At 48.7% G+C, this 16,267-nt stretch overlaps 7 protein-coding genes across 7 annotated transcripts; 2 read left to right on the top strand and 5 right to left on the bottom strand.

Moving 5' to 3' along the window:
* Positions 1-3,755: 3,755 nt before the first annotated feature.
* Positions 3,756-4,181, bottom strand: N7533_009013 (uncharacterized protein; the record flags this gene model as incomplete). Its single annotated transcript, XM_057105663.1, has 1 exon — positions 3,756-4,181. The coding sequence occupies one exon, from the start codon at positions 4,179-4,181 to the stop codon at positions 3,756-3,758; it is 426 nt and encodes a 141-aa protein (XP_056957112.1).
* A 658-nt stretch (positions 4,182-4,839) lies between these two features.
* On the top strand, positions 4,840-5,457 carry N7533_009012 (uncharacterized protein; the record flags this gene model as incomplete). The annotated part of the gene is made up of 4 exons (XM_057105662.1): positions 4,840-4,891; positions 4,939-5,026; positions 5,092-5,262; positions 5,340-5,457. 4 exons carry the CDS (start codon positions 4,840-4,842, stop codon positions 5,455-5,457), a joined length of 429 nt encoding a protein of 142 aa, XP_056957111.1.
* A 1,071-nt stretch (positions 5,458-6,528) lies between these two features.
* Positions 6,529-7,311, bottom strand: N7533_009011 (uncharacterized protein; the record flags this gene model as incomplete). The annotated part of the gene is made up of 1 exon (XM_057105661.1): positions 6,529-7,311. One exon carries the CDS (start codon positions 7,309-7,311, stop codon positions 6,529-6,531), a length of 783 nt encoding a protein of 260 aa, XP_056957110.1.
* A 2,334-nt stretch (positions 7,312-9,645) lies between these two features.
* Positions 9,646-11,020, top strand: N7533_009010 (uncharacterized protein; the record flags this gene model as incomplete). Its single annotated transcript, XM_057105660.1, has 3 exons — positions 9,646-9,743; positions 9,859-10,130; positions 10,188-11,020. 3 exons carry the CDS (start codon positions 9,646-9,648, stop codon positions 11,018-11,020), a joined length of 1,203 nt encoding a protein of 400 aa, XP_056957109.1.
* A 607-nt stretch (positions 11,021-11,627) lies between these two features.
* N7533_009009 (transcription factor domain-containing protein) lies at positions 11,628-12,650 on the bottom strand (the record flags this gene model as incomplete). Its single annotated transcript, XM_057105659.1, has 1 exon — positions 11,628-12,650. One exon carries the CDS (start codon positions 12,648-12,650, stop codon positions 11,628-11,630), a length of 1,023 nt encoding a protein of 340 aa, XP_056957108.1.
* Positions 12,651-13,288: 638 nt separating this feature from the next.
* On the bottom strand, positions 13,289-14,275 carry N7533_009008 (C2H2-type zinc finger protein; the record flags this gene model as incomplete). Its single annotated transcript, XM_057105658.1, has 1 exon — positions 13,289-14,275. The coding sequence occupies one exon, from the start codon at positions 14,273-14,275 to the stop codon at positions 13,289-13,291; it is 987 nt and encodes a 328-aa protein (XP_056957107.1).
* A 312-nt stretch (positions 14,276-14,587) lies between these two features.
* On the bottom strand, positions 14,588-15,525 carry N7533_009007 (fumarylacetoacetate hydrolase family protein; the record flags this gene model as incomplete). The annotated part of the gene is made up of 2 exons (XM_057105657.1): positions 14,588-15,169; positions 15,364-15,525. The coding sequence occupies 2 exons, from the start codon at positions 15,523-15,525 to the stop codon at positions 14,588-14,590; spliced, it is 744 nt and encodes a 247-aa protein (XP_056957106.1).
* Positions 15,526-16,267: the final 742 nt, after the last annotated feature.

The following is a 16,267-nucleotide window of genomic DNA, read 5'->3' as shown; positions in this document are numbered from 1 at the left end:
CTGTGGAGTAATTTACCTCTCAAGAAGTGTAAAATCTGCCTTGCCTGCAAGCTGCAATCAAGGAGGCTCTTCGCGTGCACCCTGCGATCAATGTGGCGGGTTGTCCCACCTGGTGGTCTGACTGTGTGCGACCAAGTTTCCCGAGGGAATTAGCGAGCTCTCCTGCCAATTTTACCAACGGAATTTGCTAATATAATTTTGGTGTCATTGCAAAACTGAAACTTGAATTGCAGGAAGTATACTCACTGAGACTAGTAGCAAGTGTCAACATCTGAAATTATCCCAGGGGATCTGACATGGGACCCCTATCAACCCCGAAGCTTCGTGGTTCACCAGGAACCCCCAGGCGAAATACCTGTCCACGATCTGCAGCAAAACACGACCATGTGGAGTCAAAGGACCCCAGTTACAGATCTAATCCAGCTATCGAGTTACGACGCACGGTGTCAAGTATCACCCCGGATCCATTCCAAGCCCAGCGTTTGTCACATCTGTTGCACTACAACCATCCACGCCAACAGCCCATTGTGAGGTTCTACTGCGGGGATAGGAATTTGGCCGATCTAACAAGATCACAATCGTTTTCAAATTGAATCCGACGGTGGAGCTGAAAATGTAACGATATCGTATGGCTTGTGAGCTTCTGAGGATATTCCTTCTTGTAGACGGAATCTTTTCGGTTTGTTTGACTTGGTTTGAGGGTCCAGTTTTAATTTCAAAGTGTAAAAACCTCATTTCTGTTTAATTTCAGGGTCTCAGTATGGGTTTTTCCCTTGGGAAAAGGTTTTCCTATACCCTTGTGCGAATGCAGAGACGTGTTTTCATAATATCTATTGTAACACTTGAATCTGAGTATTTTTTTCTTCAATGTATTATTTAATTCTAATACACGTAAGCCTTGCTCAAAATAATACTCATACGCACTTTGCATGAGTTATCAGCTCGTACTTTGCGATTATAGCCAGCTGGTTCACTGCCAGGATCAACTGCCGATGAGGCATGTCCATCAATTCTGTGTATCATTTACTGATAAGCTGACACAGCACGACGCTATACCTGGACTAGCTTTTGAGTTGGTCCTAATTATAACTGCGAAACTTATCTGTAAAAATTTAGCATGAGACAATTAGGTTCCGGACCATTCCGTGCCGGATTTTAACTTAAGCATTGGATGTATTCTGAAGCGAACTGGAACCCGATAGTAAGCTAGTAGCACATTCATACCGTCTTAGTCCTAAAGTCTCTACCTAGGTAATTTAATGTAGAATAAATGCCTTCAAATTATTTCCCATTTAATCCTCTGTTCGGTTCGATCCCGTTCACTGGCTCTTGTGCCACCATGGACGCCTAAATCAGTATTTTTGATATCCATGCCTACTGTGCTACGTGATGGCGCGTCTTTGGACGAAAGAATACGAAAGTATGTGTTCGTGAGATTGATTCCGATTATCTTAGAATAGCCTGACTATCTGCTCCCGTGATCAATTTTAGGGACATCAGAAGCAGAAGAGGCACTTGTCAGAAAGTGGGGGTTACCAAACCCAGGTTCTTGTTACATAGTCGACTTCTAGTATAAAGAACGCAAGTTTCCGTTTAATTTCTGCTTCACTCTTCAGTGAGATCAAAATACTTTTTCTAAACGAAGCCCCAGTCTCAGAATTGACCTTTCGCAATGCGGTTCACAATTACATCTCTCGTCGCGGTCTTCGCGGCTACTACTCAAGGTAAGTCATTCGATGTCGTTCCCGATGGCATTCAAGTTAGATAAAACCCGCAGGAATAAAAATCACATCGCCCTCGGACGGACAGTGCGTAAACCTGATGAAGGATTTGGATGTCAAATGGACGTCGGTTAAGTATAGATTCCTATTGCTTTACGATCCAAAGTGTAGATCGAAAATCATTAACACAATCAAGCGCCGATCCCTCCGAAATTTCCTTCAGTCTTGTTAACTACAAAGGAGCCAGTCCTCCTGTCGATTATCCATTGAATTTTGTTGTCTTTACGGATGACCTTTCTTTCGCTCTGCCCGGTGTGAGCCATAATGTGGCCACTAACCTTTCTCGTACAAACAAAGGGTATGCGAATTCGGATTCTACAATTCATCCTTTGAGAGAAACATCTAACAGTTGAGTACAGAAGCGGCTATCAAATTAATATTATCAAACCTGGTAGTGGCGTGGGCGCCACCCCTCTGGCTCGGTCAGGAACTTTCAAGATCGCTAAGCCTGGACATTCGTGCTAGCCATGTATGGAGATGAAATATCCCCTTCTTCCATCGTATCAAGGTTATTCAATCAGATATTTTGATCGTTTATAGCTCGAACTCAAAGCTTTCAAGTTTAGTAGTATCATGATGAGTAAGGCAATTCAGTAGCATAATAATCAATTAGTATGATCATAATGTTTGAAGATATACCGATTTCCGGAAATACTGTATTGCTACCTAACTCAAAGGAATTGGAGTTTGGTGACGCAGGAAACTCATATCTCGGCCGCTGAAATTCCTCGGCCTCCCTCTCAAAGTGATGAACCAACTTTGAGAAACCCGCCTTACTGACCGAAGGTGGGCTAAAAGTCAACACTATGCCATAATGACCATAGACTTCGGCGCCTACAGTGTCCATTCGATCCCACGGATACACGAGGTCCCCGAATTCGTACCATGTGCTGTTCTCAGGGTTGGGTTTGAAAGTTATTTCGATTCTCTTGAGTGGGCATTGTCTGGCGAGGGCTTCTGTGACAAAAGCTCGCAATCAATCTTCTTCTTTTTCTGAAAAATCAGTCAAGCGGTCCATATTTTCCCCCGGTCGTGTGAAGTTCCAGTTAGTTACACTCAGCCGAAGAGTAAGGAAGTTATGCAATGGGATGAATACGTTTGGTAACTTGTACCCGTCCTGGTCTTCGTCCTCGGGGCTCCTTCTGGGGGAAGTGACTGCGGAAGAGAGGCTGAGATATTACATCATTTTAAAGTCGTGAATATCAAATTCAAAAGGTTCAGGGCTTCCGAATCCGTGAATTGAAAGTTATTGGAGTGTATCCTTCTGTGACGCTAACATCTCATGGAGATTGGAGATATCTGGCCACGAATGAAACCAATCAAACGAATCAAAGTCCCCTCCCATGGATAGCTCTAAGATCTCAAGCTTTCGGTGGCCATTTCAGCAATATTTCCAGACTCCATTATCAGGTCATAAAGAAGTAATCTGGCAAAGAGAGCGGTGCCTGGATCAAATTTACATGGTTGTGTCAGTTCCCACCACTCGGCGCAGTTTTAAAAAGCTTTCCGGTGAGATATCCATACCTTCATAGTTTGGAGGAGTGTTTTCTCTAGAATAACCGGACCAATTAATTGGGTCATAAGCAGCCCCTTCGGGGCTGAGAGTATGAATGTTGGGAATAAATCCAGATTTGAAGCTCCTAGTATTTCCATCACCCAGAAGATTGTAATGATGCGTTTTGCCATGACGGTCACCAGTGTATCTAAAAGACATGAGAAATAGCTCTTTGCAATCGGGAATTTTCATGAGAACAAGGTTGAACAATCTTCCTGAGTTCAAATCGATTGGGAAAAGCGTGAGGGACTGGACAGAGGTCAGTCAGGCAGGACAGACAATAGTCCGCAGTTTCATAACCATGTTGGCCGTACCCGTCATAGCAGATTTTGGGAGAGCGACAGTAAGTTTGAAGTGAGGGATTCTGTCCGTAAGCATAGCGGTGATTTACTTTAAGCTGCTCCTCTCATACTTTCATGTCAGTGCAGTTGATCCAGAGAGTTGAGTATAGCAATGTGGTTGAATCGCCAGCTGACCATTGAAATGTGGAATAATTGCTGACAGCTCTGTCGCCATTCTGTAGTCCTATCAGTCCACTCATCGCATTTGGATCGAGTCTTCACCGTGTCGCTCAGCCCAGCTCTGTCCACTATGTCGACCAGAATCTCGTAAGGAAGCCTGAGAATGTAGGCCGTATCAGGCGAGGTCTTGTCGGGAGTATCCATCTGAATAAATGCAGGTGAATCTCTGGCTGGTCTTTGCTCGAAGGAGAGAGAGAAGTAACTGAGGATGGAAATCGGAAGTGGTGGATAGAAGTGGTGGATGTGTGACAGAGAAGACCACCCGAACAGGGAAGGTGCAAGGCCACCGCGGTGCCTGCGACAACGGCGGCGCTCAGCATTCATGATGAACACTTCATGATTACCCACCCTTTCACACCGTTTTTAGTGCTTCTTAGTACTTTGACTCTACGAATATTAACCTTTGTTTTAGTATTTATATGATAACTCAATAACTAGGCCATCGTAGGTAGATTGCGGCAAACCCGCCGGCCGGGAGGGATACTATACATCGATCCCGTCAATGCCACTTCGGACAGCTCTTAAACCCTAGTAGGATAGCACTGCTACCGATTAACAAGGAACATAATATCGTTTCATATATCTTGCCGGGTATTGTAATAATTTATTACATCTGCCGCGCACGACTTTTCCCAAGGTTATTCCTTCTGAGCTGACCTTCTATTCAAAGGCCCCCAATTTGGTCATCACGTCTTGGAATTATATCCCTGCCGTGTCACGGATGTCGTATTCTGACGCGAGTCACAACTTCCAGTCCCCTAAGAGAAGTGATAAGAAATCCGAAAAGAAATGCCACCATACCATCGCCACTGATGAGAATAGCATCACCGTGGGAGCAGAATGACTATAGGGAGGCCCTAAGGCCCTACTGGAGGTCTATAAAAGAGACGGAATATTCGATCATAGAGTCATTATACAGATATCATCACGTCGATCACCATTTCAACCCTTCTATCATATTCTCACTTCAAAGGTTTACAAGATGCGCTTCACTGCTACCTCCTCCTTCGTGGCCCTTATCGCCACTGCGACAGGTCAGTCTATTTCGTTCCGGCGATGAAATTCTTCGTATTGACTCCAGGGCTCGCGCTAGCTTATACTATCGACTCGCCTAGTGGAGGATGCATCGACATCACCCTCCCCTTGACAGTGACATGGACGCCACCGCAGTAAAATCCCCATTCATGTCCTAATGCCATTAAGGGACAGAAGCAATACTAAGCAATATGGCTAGGGGCGCAACTCCGGTAACCGTCTCCTTCGTACTCGCGAATTACAACGGCGCCTATCCGAATGTCGACAAGCTATATGAGAATCTCGTCGTGAATGCGACCCAGGTTAGCAGCGTTACTCTCCCGGGTCTGGATCAGGCTACGGCGCTGGGTTACTCTATGCAAAATGGCGGGTGAGTTTTGAGTTATTTCTTTCAAGTTTATCGACGATTCGATTATGGTTGGTACATTGTGCTCATTATTCCGGTAGAAATGGGTACCAGGTCTGGATGGTGGATCCTAACAGTCCTCCGCCTCATAATGGGAATCATTACGCTGAGTCGAAGTCTTTCCGGATTGTGGCGCCGGGAGCTGGGAATAGTTGCTAGAGGTGGAGTGAGAGAGAACGGGAACTTTTACCTCACTACAGGGCTGGCGCAATGAGTTTGCTTTTTATCTGCTGTGAGCAGACTGGCCCTGGCTTTCACTTAACTCGTGTGTCGTGAATTATTTTTAAGAATAGAAAAGCCTTCTGCAAAGCGTATATAATCCTTTTAGGCTGTATTTCAGGACTAGGCTGGGTAAGCGTGTTCTGTTTTACTAGTAAGTGGAATATTCAGAGGCCCACATAGTACTTAAACCCTAAGCAGCCTATCAGGTATCCAGTCCATCTCGCTTAGTCGGGATGTCTGCGTGTTAAGTGTGTAAGATCAGCTGACCAGCCCCTGACGATACCTGCTGCAGCTAGAACAGAGTTATCTAACCTCAAGATGACTATCGATGATGATCGTGTGACAGCCAGTCAGAGATGCAGAGTGCGGGGGACAGAAGGCTAGTGAGAAGGATCATTGCCTTTAGTGGAATGCCGAGACTTGATGTGCGCTGTTGGCTGCGGGGACTTGTCTTGGCGAGATTAAGTTGGGATCAGCCTCAAATTTAGATATCTCTATTAGTATGTAGTACATAGGGTATAATTTGTTACTACCGAATGTAGAACACGGCTCGGAGTAGTATATTTACCGGTTCTAATCCACGGGTATCCAACTTGTTTGCATATGGTCTACTTCGCGCGGGGATATATTTGAATTTTTGTATTCAACCATCTAGCAAGTGTCTATATATCTAGAGCGGGTCTCAAAGCATAATAAGAGAGCAAAACGCCAACACGGGTATACGCTCAAATGCAGGGCATTTGGGATGCAAGTCGATCCATTGGGAACGTGGATCATTCGTACTCGACCCTGTCTCCAGCGGTGATCCCTAGCACCGCCCGTGAACCATCAAGGTACACGATTTCATGGGGAGAGCGATAAGGGAGAGCCATAAAAGGTGATCAAGGTGGTGGTGAAAAGTGACTTCAAGGGTGAAGTGAGGAAGAGAAAGGGAGAAAAATGGGTAGGGCTGATCTCCAGGATATAGCAAGAAAGTGGAAGGTAGGGGAATGGGCGGTGTGAGGATTTTTACGCGCAAAGTTGAACAGCGACCAAGGCGCGAGTCAAATCTTCGGGCGCAAAGGGCTGATGTGTGCCCTTGCGTGGGGTCCGTGAGGTTGGGGATAAAGTGCGGAAGATGGGGGAGGAGTAGCGTATTGACTCCTTCAGTTGGGCAATGGGGTCTTCGGGGAAGTCATAAACAGAACCCTCGTTGAGAAGAGTCATCATAGAGCCGTTGTAACTATCAGAGTTGACGACGGTCGAAGACTGAGAGCCGTTGGCGGGGCGCGAGTTAAGCAGGTCTTGGTCCTGGTCCTGATCTTGATCGTGGTCGGAGACTGCGGCAGAGATGGCGTCAGACACGGACACGGGCACGGACACGGACACGATAAGAGGGGAGGAGAGGGGTGACAGGGATATCGGCCAGGTTCCGAGAGGGTGAAACCTGAGAATATCGGGGTTGTTCGACATACCTGGATCGACGATTTCCACGCCGTCGTCGTCGGGAGAAATCTCGCCGGAATCGTCACTGTCCATTGGGTCCATTAAAGGATTGAGATTGGGATTGGGGCCGGGTAAATCGAAAGTGGCGCAGGGTGACAGGGCCAAGTCGAGAGAACGCGTGCGCTCTACCATGGCCCGATCGAAGGACCACGCAGCAAGGCGTTTTTGATGTTCCTTATCGAAGGGTCCGCGGAACTTGGATGGGGGGCACTCATGACGACGATAATATTCCACCTTGGGTCGGCCAGTATCCTGGCTGGCTGAGGAGCGGTGGAAGACGCGCCTAACTTTTTCACGAAAAGTCATGGTGAGGTTGGTGGGTGGGGGGGGATAAACTGGAGCAGAACACAGGTACACAGGTACAGACAGACTCGAGGATTACCGGAAAGGCCGGAGTACTATGATTCTGTAATTTGTGATTGTGGTTCTGGTTCTGCGTCACAGTGGACGTCTCCCGTGGGGGTCGACGGGGTGCAAGCACGTAAAGCGGGATGGGAGAGGAGGGGAGAGTTTGACCATTGGAGAGGAATTGGGGGAGGGGGAGAAGGGGAGAAGAAAAGGAAGGGGAAGGGAATGAAGTGGTAGAAGTAAAAGAGTGGAAATGGAATGGAAGTAGAGTGGATGCAACCGATAAGACAGGACTGGGAGTGTACTGTAGGATGTAGTACTGTACGGAGTACGGCCCAGTCTACTTCGGTCCTCTCGGTCACTCCAGTCTGTGCGGCATTTCCTTTACAAACGGCGTCTCGTAAGTGGAGTCAATGAGAGAGATTACTCTGGGGGCTGCTTTGGGATTGGACTCTCCAGACTTTTCGGGCCAATTGTGGGTATACGAGAGATAGATACGATACGAATGCCTTTACGAGTACTCCGTACTCTGTATGTAGTGATATCCTAGGATAGAGTTGAAGCCACGAGTGCTACGGTATCTCCCGGTTTGCCACCAAGACCAGAGTTTGCCGCCTGCACCGAAGACTTCCAGAAGAATACAGGATCCAGGATTAAGATCAGCCTCACCAGTCTCGCCCACCGACATCATCATAGGCCAACCACCGGGGGGCGACACGGGCAACACGGGCGACACGGGGCAATAACGTCAATATCTGACGAGGGCAAACTGGACTCGGCGATTATGGTCTCCGATTGCACCGGAGGAGGGCACACCGGAAACAACCGCATCAAAGGATCCATTTATAGCGGCGATAGCCACCAATAAGAGGGGGAAAGATGACTGTGGTGGATGGTGAGTGGTGGAACAAGTGGGAATTGGCAAGTGGGGTTCAGACTGGAGACAACTGGGGATTCTTGGGTTTCTCTGGAATCTTTCAACTTCTCGGCATTCCTGACCCGGTTTACCGCTTTCGGCAGTATTCTGCATTACTGGTACCCGGATGTTCAGGTTGATATTGGCAAAATTGGTCGGCCAATATATACACTAGGCCGGCTGGCCCAATGGCAAGGCGCTTGACTACGAATCAAGAGATTGCAGGTTCGACCCCTGCGTCGGTCAATTTTTTTGTTTTTCTTTCCATGTCAAGTATGGAGATATTGTACACGAAATTATTTTCTTTTTATTTTGTTGCCATTCATAGTCATCTCTTTGAGCTGGTATTGACAAATATGCTGATGCCTACTAGTACTAATACTAGTAGTAGTGGTACCTACTACTGTAGAAGTACAGATTTACATCATGCCCACCTGGCAGGTGATCCCAGAATAGAACTGGGTCGGTGGCTGATGCTGATGATGACATATATATTCCACATGTCCACTTGTCCGACGGGTTCTATGGCTCTTTTAATTAGCTGACGACTATCAATAACCACTTGCAGTACCTCCAGGGCTCTTCACTACCCAATATGATGTAACTTATCTCCAGCATAGCCGCAGTCATGGTGGCTCTACTCTAAGATTATGCTGTGCATGCATGTACGACATGTTTGCAGCCCTATTACCCAATCCGGTGTTAGGGCTGCAGGGGCCCAAGGCACAGACGGGGAATTGTAGATACTTAGTGCTAGTACTCCGGCTATAGTTAAAGGATCAAAGGGATCCCTTTGCGTCAGAACCTGAAACAATGAACTGTCTTCAATAAGACACCATTCCAACCGCAACCAGGAGAATGCGACCAGTCAACAGCCACTCGTATAGCTAGCATCTACAGCATCTACGTAGGCGACAGGCCGCAGCCTATAGCAACGCAGTAAACTAAGAACACCAAAAATAAAGAAACAGAAACAGAACTTTGGAAACCAAAAAAAGAAACATAAAGAAATGCTGCAAAAAGAACAATGATGCCATTTGTCCTCTAGCCTTCTGGACCCGACGGTCTCCAGTTCCAATTCGACCCAGGGACAGCCCAGCATACCGGAGGTCTCATCTCATCCCATCCCATCCCATCCCTTACTTTTCCTTCCCTCCGCTCCACCCTCCACCTTCATCTCCTGTCATCTCCCATCCCATCCTTTCTTTCGCATCCACTTTATCCCATTCTCCATCTGTAAGTCTTTGAGTGTTACTTAACCTTCCATCATCCACCACGCTTCCCATCCACCACCAATTGCACCGCGCGCACCCGCTGTCGTCATCTACCGTGGCAACTCTGACCCGCCGCAGACCTCACGAATCGTCACGAACATAATGCCTAAGAAGGGTGGCAAGAAGAAGAACAAGGGCGGCGCCAAGGGCCCCGTCGCCGCTGCTGTCGACAAGGTCGCCGATACTGCAAAGGATATTGTGTCAGTTACCCTCAATGCGCCAAGTGAAACGTTGCAGAAAAAAAAAAGCGCTGCGGTGGTCGCGTGCCACCTGCAGCTAGCTAGCTCGGATCGCGCATCGCTAACACCCTTCCAGTCATCCCGACCACAAGGCCGAGAAGGCCGAGACCACCACCGCACAGACTGATGCGCCTACTACCGCGTCGCAGACTGACGCTGCCGCCGACGTGAAGACTGATGAGGCTGTTGCGCCCGCCACCACCACCGCCACTGAATCCGAATCCAAGGCCAAAGACGACGTTGAGAAGAAGGCCGAGGAGAAGGTTGCGCCCGCCGCTGTCGCCGAGAAGGTCGAGGAGCCTAAAGCCGAGAAGATCGATGCTCTGAAGACTGAAGCCGAGGAGAAAGGTACGAATCGAACCTGTTCAATCAATTGCGCCAATGTAAGCTAATCATCCGCCGCAGCAGTCCTCCCCGAGAGCACCGTCAAGGAGACTTCCCTTGGCGCAGAGATCTACCCCTCCACCAGCGAAGCCGTCGCCGAGGAGTCGGCCACTTCCACCGCTGCCGCGACCGGCGCCGCTGCCCCCATCCCCAGCTCGACCGAGCGCCCCAAGACCGCCGAGTCGGCCACCGTCGTCGCGGCCGAGCCCGCTCCCGCCGCCATCCCCTCGGAGACCGATGCCGCCCACAAGCGCCCGTACGAGAAGCCAATCTTCTCTAACGACGAGGTGAAGCCGCACAAGATCGCCAAGACCGAGGAGGAGAAGCAGGCAGCCGCCAGCGCCGCGGCTGAGAAGCAGAACCTGGTCGGTGCTGGTCCCGCCTCCACTGCCGCTTACACTGCTCCTGAGCCCGTGCCCGTCCCCGAGACCAAGAAGGTCGAGGACAAGCCCGTTGAGAAGCAGGTCGAGGCTGAGAAGCCCAAGGTCGAGAAGCCCGCTCCCATCCAGCCCCCTGCTACCCAGGCGCCTGTCACCAAGTCTTCCACGGCCACTGACAAGCAGCCCGCCTCGCCCGACGCGGTCGCCGCTGCTAATGCTGCTATCAACACCTCCAAGGCTGACAAGTCTGCCGCGCCCGCTCCGGTCGTCGCCGAGGAGCTGAAGAAGCCTGAGGCTGCTTTCAAGCGCGGCGAGGAGCCCGCTACCGAGGCACCCAAGACTGAGGCCAAGGAGTCTGCTCAAGAACCCGCCAAGGTGAACGAGGAGACCAAGGCCGACCAGGCTGCTGAGCAGCAGCAACCCGAGAAGAAGAAGGGTGGTTTCTTTGGCTGGTTGAAGCGGAAGTTCAAGTAGGCGAAAGCTAAAGCTGAAAGAACGGAGTTGCTGTTTGCTGTTAGTGAGCTAGGTCAGTGCTCGCGGAAGATTTTCTTGGTCCAGTCCTTGAGAAAAGGTGTGGATGTACGATATCCAGGAAAGGTTGGAGTGGAGGATTTGGTTCTGCTTTTCTTTTTTTTCTTCCCTTTTTTTCCCTGCTCCGTTGAAATGATACACCATCGAAATTATATAACATAGTGCTTATTAAAATAAATCTCTTCTGAGGATCGCTGCCCCCTTTTCTATTTCCCCCCCCCTTCTGATTGTAACACACCGCCATTTGTTCAAGCAGGTGGGCTGGCCTGGGCAGCCCCAGTGTCGATATTGGACTAGCGTTGCGTAGTGGTTCGATGGAGCTGATGATCCCTCGTCATACATCAGCTCTAGTGGGTCAGCATGAGGTGGACAATGTAGGTACGGGGTAACTACTCCCAGTGCGTAACTAATACTGGAGACTAGTACTGAGTAGTATACGATCAAATTCAACTTGAACTTGACAGAATTTGAATAGTTCCAAGGCTGTATACAGATACACTTCCAACCACCATGACTAGTCACCGACCCGTATATCAACTCGCCTCATGATCTAAAAAAGCCCCTGCGTCTCCTCAACAACAGCCAAAAGCGTCTCAGCCAATCGCCTCGCAATCCGAAAATGATTAACCCTCTGCAACAAATCCACAACCCTCAACAAAGACCCCATAGCCAACCTCCCCGGCAAAATCGACGAACCCAACTGTTCCAAAAACACCACCCCATCCACCCCCTCCAACCCCAACTCATCGAAATGCCGCGCATCGCCCGCCGACAAAGTAACAGGCACACCCTGATCCTGACCCTGATCCAGATCCAGACCCTGATCCAGCCGACCAAAGCACAAAAAGCAGGCCCATAAGATCCCACAGTAGTAAAGTGAGAGGGGCACGTGGATGGCTGGTTCGGCGCCGGCGGGGAGAGTCTCGAATTGGCGCTGTAGGAGCATGGCATGGAGGAGGGCACGTTTGGCGTCTTGTGTGCGGATCCAGGACTTGGCGTAGGTGGGCGTGTTTGGGTTGTGGCCTTCGCGGCCGAGGGAGTTTTCTAGGGCGTTTATGTCTGTGTGGAGGGTGATGAAGATTGAGTGCCAGAGTATCATTGTGCAGGGCCATGTGTGGGTGTAGGAGGGGTTGGGATGGGAATACCCGCTGGGTTTATTGGGGTGAGGGTTGTATTTGATGTGGAAGTTGGTGAGGAGTTTGTGGCTTTTTTGGACGGTGTGTATCCAGTCTGGGGTTGGGGAGTGGTGTTCTTGGTCTTCGTAGGTGAGGGCGTTTATTGATTCGAGGAGGCCGTTTAGGGCGAAGTCGCTTGGGGTTCGGGACTGGTGTTGGATTCGTTGGGTTGGGGATGGGTGAGTGAGGGGCCCTGGGTTGGCTTGGGTTTCTAGCATGAGGGATTTCCAGGTTGAGGCGTTGGATGCTGTGAAGAGCTCGTTTGAGGATATCTGGGGTAGTCGGTCGAGCGAGTTGTGGAGGAGAGGTTCGTGGTGGTGGATTCGGGAAAGCAGGGCGTCGTGGATGTGTAAGCCTAGGATGATTCTTTGCTTGACTTCGCTTTGGACCCAGTTCATCCAGACTTCTTCTAGAGATGGGCCCTCGGTGTCGAGGAGATGATATTCGGCTGGTTGGAGATTGAATAGCTTTGCTTTGCGGGCCCACTGAGACTGTTATAAGCTGGATGTCGTTGGTGGAAATATTAATGGGACTTACGGCTATGATACTTCCATGGAATATATCGATTCCAATTAGATCTTTAGGTCTCTGCAGAGTCCGAGTCGTCAGTTGAGCACTCAAATGGAAGCTACATGGTGTATTTCATGTTGCTTACTCCCAATAGCAGACCGAATGACTGCCCAATGATAGATGCTTGCAGAGCTATAAAAGATGAACCTCCGGATTTGAAAGTATAAGTGTCCCACTTTGGCTGTCAGCAAATTTGTCCTACCTGATATGACTCAGAATCAATCATAAGCGACCTACTGATGCAAGAATGGCTTTATTCAACCGCTCAAACATGCTGATTCCATGGTTGACCGCGCGAGAAGAGCCAACAAATAAGCTCCCGACAGAACAGATAGAAAGAAGAAGGATCGAGTTCTGCGTGCCTGGTCGGAAACTAGCCATGTGAACCACGGGAAAAAGAGGGTGGAACTTGGAAAAATATGCTTGAATGCAAAGGTCCTACCTCGAATCAGTATACTAGTATTCCCTAGGTAAATGATTGCTGAGGCGGGAACCATACTAGAAAAGGAGTAGAGGGCAGTATCCCTGTCTGCACAGGCTGCTGTAGTCGATCTGCCAATCGTTTACGGTAGGTCTCATCGATATAATTCTCCTCGTTTGGCACATCAGGTGTCATTTGACCCGAGGATGACATTTCACAGAATGTATGCCATTTCCTTTGAACTGTGTTGCTATGCGGCTTTGCTTGCTGGTCGACCGGTAAAGGTTGGGAAGTCGTGGTATTTAGATCGAATGGGAATTCCGCCGCAGGTATGTATTGCGATGACGCAGAAAGTAGAGACATATTCACAGCGTTCAAATCGAAGTCATCGCCGGTCAAAAGTGTCTCCCATTCCTGATCCAGTCGGGAATCCCATAGCGGAGGTGGTGGACATTCCTGGTTTCTCCAGGAATCGGTGGCCTCTAAAGAGAAAAATGAAGCCAGGGGAGTCATCTGTGAATGGTAGCTGTGCTCGCTGATCGAGAAATCCGGCGTGCGCTTGTCAATGGAGGCGCTGCTTGGTGGCGAGATCATGTCGTCCGGCATTGTCATTTCGGGATGAATTGGAATGGTCGGAACACCCGTCGCAATCGATATTTGTGACATGAGTTCGGGATCAAGACACCCATGACTTTCGGGTTCAAGAGAAACCGCGTGCTTTTCGCCGTCCTCTCGACCTGTCGCATGGGATCGCGAGTGGCGTAGGAGAGTGTCTCTGTCACAGCATGAGCATTGGAATATCCGGGAGAGGCAGGGATGAATGAAGTACTGTCTAGCAAATGCCTTGCTGCATACAGTACAGCTGAACGGCTTTTCTTTCGTGTGTGACCTTAGATGTCGGGCTAAATGTTCCGCCTTCTTAAATGCCTGTCCACAGACCGCGCAGACTCGCTCCTCCTTGGAAGTCTTGCGGCGGCGACGAGCTTTGATGCCAGAACATGAAGGGGCTGCATGGACTCTGCTGGAAAACATGATATTGATCAAAGTTATCGAAGCGGAACAGTCATGCTGTTCAGGTGAAAAGAGGAAATGAAAACGAAATATTGTGCAACGAGGTAACATTCTACACCCGAGCTTTCCCCGCTCCAAGATCTACACATTATGCCGAGACCCAATGATCTTCAACAGAGGCTGACTTTAGACTCTAGTCAGAATGAATACAGATCGGGGATTCGCATTCTCAAAGTCCGAGCGGATTCAAATTGATCGGTGTGTCGGGTGCTATGGGCCCCGCGTGAGCAAAATGTGGGATCTATCATGCGGGACCTTCCGTATATCCGACACTCAACCGTGGTGGATGCGGTTTTTGGTCGACGCAACGCCTTCAATCTCCACTTCAACCACATCGTTGTCCCGCAGAAACTCCTTCCTGAAATAACCAACTCCCGATGGCGTACCCGTCATGATCAGAGTTCCCTTGCGCAGGGTCGTGCCGCGAGAGAGATGAGTGATGATCTGGCGCACCGTCCAAATCATGTCTGCAGTGCTAGTCTCTTGTTTCACCACTCCATTTACCTTGGTAGTCAGTCGCAGAGCTTGGGGATCAGGGATCGTTTCTGTGGCTACGATTGTGTGGCCAATTGGCGCAAACTTGTCGAAAGATTTGGCGTAGCAGAATTGCCCTCCAGAATTTTCGGGGAGCTGAAAGTTCCGTGCAGACAGATCGTTTCCAGCAGTATATCCAAGAACGTAATCTAGTGCAGTGTCCTCTGTTACATCTTTTGCATCTTTTCCGATCACAATGGTGAGTTCGCCTTCGTAATCGAGAAGCTCGCGCGCATCAGCATGGATGTTAATCGCATCAAAAGGGCCAGCGAGCGAATCGGCAGGCTTGATGAAGCTGACGGGGTATTTGGGCACTGTCAGCTGTTTGAATAATGAATTAGTATGTAAAAGTTAATTCAAGCCAGAAGAGTCATTTACATTTGCTTCCTCTGCATGCTGCTTATAGTTCAGTCCGATGCAAAGCACAATAGGTGTGCTCTCGATAGGGCATTCAAGCTAGCATAAAGAGAATTCACGTTAGGAATGATGCCGTTTGAACCTTTTGAATAACTTACCGAGTCAACTTTTAGTGTTTCCCCTGTTGCTTTCAGACCTGTGAAAGGGTTTCCTTCCAGCCTACGAACTGTATGTTGATTTCCGATGACATCCAGTAGATCCCCGTAATGGATCCCCGACCCAGGAGAAGCGAAACGAACAAGTCTCTTGAAGGCAGCCATAGTGATAATTGAAATTATGCTGTGAATCTAGACCAGTTTAATTGTGATGAGTGACTCAATTTATACAACATCGATAGCGGGGATGGTGAGCGAGATAGGGCAGAATGTGGGATCAATTGTAGCCCCGCGTGTTGATCAATCGCAGGCTGAGAGAACCACATCGGAATAGTAATGGAAAATAGAGAGGAAAATATATTGATTTATTTAAAACATTGAACATGGGGAAGAAGAAGAGATTGAAGTGAGACAGCAACTAAAAGCCTACATCCATGAGGGCCCCGTTTCCAAGGCACCAAAAGTCACCAAACATGCGTTTCGGAGATGATAGGTAGACACACCATGTTCTAGTATATATCTAGTTAATTTTATTTAAATGGATAATTGATTGAACTAGTGATACATTTCAAGGCATTTTTCTTTTCTAAAAAAAAGTATGCCTACCGCTCCATTTATGTCACTCTGCATGACGCAGACGTTAGGATTAGATAGAATTTGAGAAATTTGATATCGAACAACGTTAATAATTGGAAAAGGACCGCGAAATTGAATTCGCGTACATATATACAAGGCGAGGAACTATCAGATAGTTGATGGGTACCGTAGCCCCATGATTTCTATTGTTCTTTCGTTCGAACATTAGACTCCAGGGCAGTAAGAGATTCGGAGAGGACCCTGTATTCCGGGGTGCATAATTCACATGCTTTCAAGTTGTAAGTCTCTAGCGGTGAAGAGATGATTGAAG

This window comes from Penicillium manginii (assembly GCF_028828005.1).
Source record: "Penicillium manginii strain IBT 31320 chromosome Unknown utg000006l:1.0-4164085.0:1.0-4166146.0, whole genome shotgun sequence".
In the NCBI taxonomy this organism is placed as follows: Eukaryota; Fungi; Ascomycota; class Eurotiomycetes; order Eurotiales; family Aspergillaceae; genus Penicillium; species Penicillium manginii.
This window is presented reverse-complemented; position numbering and strand designations above follow the sequence as displayed.